At 38.7% G+C, this 6578-nt stretch overlaps 1 protein-coding gene across 1 annotated transcript in view; it reads left to right on the top strand.

The window, feature by feature from the left end:
• Positions 1-5058, top strand: part of LOC111339718 (dehydrogenase/reductase SDR family member 7) — an 11343-nt gene extending 6285 nt beyond the window's left edge. The window contains exons 2-7 of the mRNA XM_088724958.1: positions 339-463; positions 1204-1396; positions 1733-1779; positions 2648-2767; positions 3387-3562; positions 4396-5058. Coding sequence (XP_088581084.1) covers positions 339-463; positions 1204-1396; positions 1733-1779; positions 2648-2767; positions 3387-3562; positions 4396-4453 — 719 coding nt within the window. The 3' untranslated portion in view covers positions 4454-5058. The remainder of the gene's footprint in view (positions 1-338; positions 464-1203; positions 1397-1732; positions 1780-2647; positions 2768-3386; positions 3563-4395) is intronic.
• The last annotated feature ends 1520 nt before the right edge of the window (positions 5059-6578 follow it).

Below are 6578 nucleotides of genomic sequence, written 5' to 3'. Positions count from 1 at the left end.
CAACATTTTTCTAAAGTTGCGTGACGATTTGACCGTTTAGGCAAGGCGAAAACGGCTTTTTTAACGAATTTTCAAACTTTTTAAATTTCAGCCGGAAAGAAAATCGCTGGAACTTTAAAATATTTTTTTCGAAACTAGTTCACAGAAAGAGATGTTTTGGCAAAATAAAAAACAATTCGATTTTTCGTCACTGATTTTCGATTCTCGAAATATTCTGGCGGCCTCTCTTAAGTCCTCTTTGGAAAACAATTCTGAACTAGGATCCCTCCCTGAGTAGATTACTCGGAGGCAGTTTCTTATTTTTTTCATTATCAATTTTCTTCCATTTTTTTTTTCAGCCATTGCCAGTAGTCTGGATTCCTCTTTTAAAAAGGATCACGATATTCTTGTACTTCCATTGGATTTGGCAAAATTTGACACACATGAAAAACTTACTCAAAATGTCCTCAAGCATTTTGGAAAGGTAAAGGGGGAGTTGAATTGTGCTTTAGTATAAAATGTATTAACTCACATCTCGAATGTTAATTAAGTGTCTTTGTTCGAAAGAAAAACAGCTAGCTTCTCCAAAGAGCAATGTGCTACGCGCAAAGCAAATATAACATGCGTCGATGTTTCAATTTTGTATCCCTCACTTCACTAACTATAGATGAGGCAATTAATTGACTACACTTATAACCAGAAATATATTTAACGAGAATTTCACACTCCTTACCTTTACTAGTATTCTCTTCGCGCGAACCCTTTACCTTGTAAGCAATCCCTTGTTATCAGCTCTTCGTCACGAGCTTTTCTTTGCTCGCGGGAAATGACGAGACCTCGTTATTCGTCCCCATTCTTCTCAAATCTTCCTGCGGGAGGGGAAAGGCTTGCCCTGCAGTGATGATTATGAAGTCCTTCCTCCCACTCTCTCCCCACTATGCTTCGATTCTCTGGACATTTCTCGCATCCAGTTTGAACTCTGATAAAACCTTCAAGAGCTCAATGCTGATGTGAAATTGAGATAGGCAAGCAATTTTGAAACCCCTCGGGAATATCGGCATCTCACATTTGACAATTGATAATATTCAGCACGACAGTTTTACAGGTTAATGGTTAACGGTCTATTTTTTAGGAGGAAGTCATTAAATCCTCAACAGATAGAAGGCTTACTTACAAAACTGGACCAAAAGTTTTCTTTTACCTTTTTTCTTTATTTTCATTTAGATTGATATTTTAGTGAACAATGGTGGCCGATCGCAAAGATCTCTGGTGAAGAAGACTTCTCTAGAGGTGGACAAAGCTCTCATAAATTTGAATCTTATTGGCACGATCTCCTTGACCAAAGCAGTTCTTCCACACATGATAGAGCGCCTTTACGGACAAATTGTGACAGTCAGCAGTGTTCTGGGAAAGTTTGGTAATTTTTATGTGTTGTTTTTAATTATATTTTTACCTTTACGTTATTTTGAGTGAGTGACTTCTTTGGAGTGAGGTATGTGACTACTTCGTGAGACCAAAGATAATACTTAATTGTTAACGTATTTTTCTTTTGAGACATGATGTCTAAGCCTTAGTAAGTACATAGAACTATTTTTTTTTTTTACCCACAAGATTATCAATGAGTTTAGATCATGGCTTCCCTACATTTAGCAACTACTGGTTCTTTAAGAACTTTTACTTTGGTGGTTATGGAGATGCGCATGCTCTGATTTATCTTTGACTGCTTTTTACCAACATTACTGATCTTGTACAGGATGGCCTTATGGAGCTGCATATTGTGCCAGTAAACACGCGTTGCAGGTATGTAATAACTTTGCTTTCAGCCGTTCCTACTCGGAGAAGTCTGTCGTACGAGTAAAAAATAATTAAGCAACAAAAAAAAGTTGTCTTCCCTGATTTCTTTTGACTTGAACGACCACTTCTCGTGGTCTAGGTTGCGATTTACAAACGCATGGACACAATCGCCGGGCGTAAGGGATTTTAAGGGACTTTAGTAGCTGTGGTACTGATAACTAGATCCGGGACCTTCTTATTATGTTGACGAGAGGAGAATACAACATGGCGGTTTTATATTGACTTTGTGTCCACTACTTTGTGAAACGAATACTACGGTAGCCCGTCCCATTTATCTTCAGCTTAGTTAGTTTGAAAAATCAATTCAACTTTTGTTCTTCCATTCTTTACTTTGATAATGATTTCATAAGAATCCCAAATCATTATTAAGCAATTTAAGATCTTTCTTTCTTTAAATTTCCATAGCAATCCCACAGCATTTTAGGAACAACCCAATTCTTGGCTTTATGTGCTTGTAGTTAACTGAAAAACGCCGGACTCAATCATTTACTTTTTCCAATCATCCAATTGCAATACCTGTCACATGAATCGTCTTTTTGCAAAGTTCTTTTGGAATATATATTGAGGATTTGGAGCCATCAAATCTATATTAAGTTATCACTGAACTCAAAGAACAGAAGTTTCTTTTAAAACGTTGCAAAAAGAATGAAAAAACGAGAAGTGGTTCAGACTCTAAAAAAACCATTCAACTTCTTTCAAGCTCATCAAACTTCGCTGGAACATTACGATTGTTTTCCTTTGACGGACATTACTGTTCGTTTTTTGCTCTCATTCTTAGGGGCTTATCGGCGATCAATGAATAATTTTTTATTAGGGCTACTTTGACAGTGCGCGGATCGAGTTGACACAGCACAACATCCAAGTTCAGACTGTTCTTCCGGGACCAGTGAAGTCAAACATTACTCGTCATGCTTTCACAGAGGACGTCAACGTTGTAAGAAAAGAAGGCTTTGATTTACTACCCATTCGTTAACTATATATTTTTTTATCTGGGATACACTTTAAATTAAATTCAGAAAACAATAATAGATCTTAACACCGTGAAAAACAGAACGAAGTGGTTATAATCAGTAGAAGTCATGGGCCTGTAACACATATTAGGACAGAGAGAAGGAAGAGGGTGTGGTAAAAATAAAATCTATCCATTACCTTCATTTTCCTTGGAAAAAAATTAATGTTAGAGATTTTGCTAACTCAGCGAAATTATATTTTTAGCACAATCTTGCATGGACAGAGTCTGTACATCGCGGGAATTGGCCATTTCCGAGAAGCCTGTTCTAAACCGTGATTAATTACGAAACCCTCGATGCGAAAACTTAAACTTTTTTATCTTTTTTTTTATGATTGCAAACTTTTTCACCTCAACGAAGATTCCCCTTGGCCCTATTCTGATTGTTACAAACACTGGCTATTCCAGTCCTTCCCTCGCAACACCTCATAATCTTTCCAGTTATTTGAAGAATATTTTCTGTTTCATCGATAGAACCTCGGACTGAGTTTTTTTCTTTCTAATTCACAAATTGCTATTTCATTTGATACTAATTCACAATCAGCAATTTAAAGAGACATCGAATTACCAAGAAATCCAGGCTAGAAAAATGCCTACTGAACGTTGTGCAAAGCTGATGTTGGTGGGAATGGCGAACAATTTGGACGAACTATGGATTTCAGAAAACCCGATGCTACTTATGACATATGCCAACCAGTACTTTCCAACTGTCTTCAGATGGTATGAATTTTCTCTGAGGATTTGTCTTACTTTCTTACTTACCTACTCACTTCCCTAACTACTCGTCGAGATCTTAAAAGATATGCAGTTTAGTCGTCTTTTATAAGAGATAGTGACTTGGAATTACAAGCTCGCAATCATTCACCGAGCCACCTTGTTTGATTCAGAATTCCCCCCCGTCCCTGCATTTTCTTTGCTTTCATCAACACTTGCTAAGTTAGACTGTCGAAGGTGGCCTTGATAGATTGGGTCATATACTATATTCCTTGTGATGGGTTGAGGAACTAACCGTGTGAGTAAAGAAAGTTGCTTCTTACATTGTTGGGATTTGTATCAAAACGTTTCAGGGGCGTAGCCAGGATTTTTCAAAAGGGGGGGGGGGTCACAGAGGCTACTCACCAGATTGTCAACCTTCACGCCGTGCATGTTTTACTTAATGTTACAGTTGGGATGAGCAGTGAGAGTATTGTCGGCAGGCCGAGATATTGTCATGGCGTTTTCGCCACCTGAATATTGTAGGTTATTTGCTCAAAAGAAGGCCTACGGGGGGGGGGGGGGGGGGGGTCACGGGCACCCTAGAACCCCCCTGGCTTAATTCATAAGCATATTTCAAAATTGTCCCAGATAAGTCAAACAGACAATTGCACCATCCCAATATAGGAAAAAATACGCGGAATAGACTTGTGTTTGGATTTTTACAACTTCGTTGGGTCCACGGTTTTGAATGATTTGGTGGCCCCGTAGAAAGTTTCAACAAAACCCCTGCTTTGACTCCTCCAACTGACCTCCCAGTGGTTTTAATGACAGTACTTTGCACTTTCCTTTCTATTCAGGTTTTCTAATGAATTCTTGCTGGAGCGAATTACGAAATTGTACATGAAGGAGAATTAAGCCTGGAATAGGAACGAAACAAATGGTGCCAACGGTCAGGAAAGACGTCGTTTGAAAGTGGAAGATATGTAATATGCTCTGTCGCGCCGTGGGGATACGCGGGTACTTTCAGAGCCCGTGTCTGCATCCTGTTACACTTTGAACTTAGTGTCCACGCCCTATTAGCGGTTTCTTACTCACGACACTTAGGCTGTTCTTGCGCAAATCAAACTTTGTTTTAATCAGCAGATCGGAGGATTATATCTTCTCTCGCTGGTTAGACAAAAAACTCTCTCTTTCATTTTTACTTGTGCTTCTCGCATCTTTCCATCAAACATTAGGCAGGGATCTATGATCCACTTGGAATTTATTTTCGATCACGGTACTTGCAACCCTTCTAGATTTTTAATTGCCGGACAAAGACGATATTTCTGCTTACAGTGGGCTAAGACAGTTTCCAAAGTCTGGTAAAAGGTACATCTCCGAAAATATGACGAAATTGACATGGGCAGTTTGCATTTCTTTTCTCGTTTTCAGATCAGGCGTTTTCTTTGTTTCTAGACTGCAAAACATTTTTCCGTGGTTTCCTTAAGCCTCTGAATAAAGTAAGAAGTGATCAGCAATCACTTAAGCGTTTCAGTTGTACTCACTTCGTCACTGAATCTAAAAAAATATTGAGCCTGTCCACAGCATTGTTGTTTCTTCCTTTGCTGGAGTGAAGTGATTGAAGCAAACACGCTTGGAAAGCTTTTCTCTTCCCTCAACCTCATTATTTCGTTCGCACTCCTTATTTCGTCGAGAGGGATTGTGAACAGGCCAGAAAAACTGAAATCAATGACACCTCTCTTAGAGAGAGATGTAGATAAAGAACTGACATTTCAGGTTTCTGAAAGGGTGTTTTGGGAAAACTTCTTTGTCTAGCACCATTTAGCGTATTCATAGAAAAAGGACTTGAGCAGCGAGCGATAAGTTTTTTTAAACAGGTTTTATCTTCGAATACGCCCTTCGAGGCTTGCAATTCAGTCATTTGCCGACTGAATTAAAAGACAACCTTTTGCCTAACGTATTGACCTCTTAAGATGCAAAACTAAAACCAGTTATAAACGACTTGGTCGCCCGAGTTTTCCCGCGCTTTAGGAAGTTTGGTTGGTTTTTCTTTGGGGACCTTAAGCAAACCACGACGGCGACGGCAACGAGGACGTGGAAAAACAAACGATCTAATTGGAAGAACAATAGCTCAGCACGTGCATTTTAAAACTTTGTACATTTCTTAGCCGTCCTTTGCAAAACAACAACGTGAAATCACCAAACTTTGCGTCGTCTTTAAACCGAAACCGTGATGCCAAATTATTTTAATTGCCATTTAAAACTCAACGCTACTTTTATACGTTATGTTGAGGTTGAGTTGAGGCGCCGTATGAGATGGTAAATACATGCAGCCATTTTGGAAATTCTGATTAAAAGTAGAAATTCATTTTTTAAACAACGTCTTCCTCGGCGTTGTCGTCCTGACTGCGTAAGGTCCCTTTTGAGTTCCTATAGACTCTTCAGGATATTTTCCTTCTCTTAATTGTCCTTCTTGATTACTTGTGTTTTGGTTTGTTCTTTCTCATTACCTTAGAATTTGCTGCTGAATTTAAACAATATCCCACGTCAAGAGATTATGAATTCTCTTGCCCTAGTTGATACATACATATTTTACATCAAAACGTTTTGCTTGGAAATTTTCTGAAATCATAAAGAGAAATTCCTTTTTGATCGCTCCCGGGAATGAAAGCGGTTAAAAGGCCGAATTGAAAGAATCAAATTGATAAACAACGTTAATTGTTAGGAACGGTTTGTGATGAACTATTTGGAATCACCAACATGACATCTTTAAAATTATCTTTGCACATGGCAAATTAAAGTTTCGTAGTCCTTGCTTCATTTCCGAAAGGCTTCCATTTCGTTGACATATCAATCGTCATTTTTTGACTATCTTTTCAAGATCAACCCCTAATCTTAACGGGCTGTCGCTCGCAAATGTATGTTCAGAATGTGTATAGTTTTAATTGCGCACTGCATTACTAATTGTCTGCAATCCCATCGAGTGGGTTTAGTTAATGTGAAGCCGGTCGAAACGACGAAAATACTCGCGCATTTTGGA

This window comes from Stylophora pistillata, chromosome 1 (genome assembly GCF_964205215.1).
Source record: "Stylophora pistillata chromosome 1, jaStyPist1.2, whole genome shotgun sequence".
NCBI lineage: Eukaryota > Metazoa > Cnidaria > Anthozoa > Scleractinia > Pocilloporidae > Stylophora > Stylophora pistillata.
The sequence above is the reverse complement of the archived record's forward strand: the minus strand, read 5'-3'. Positions and strand labels throughout refer to the sequence as shown.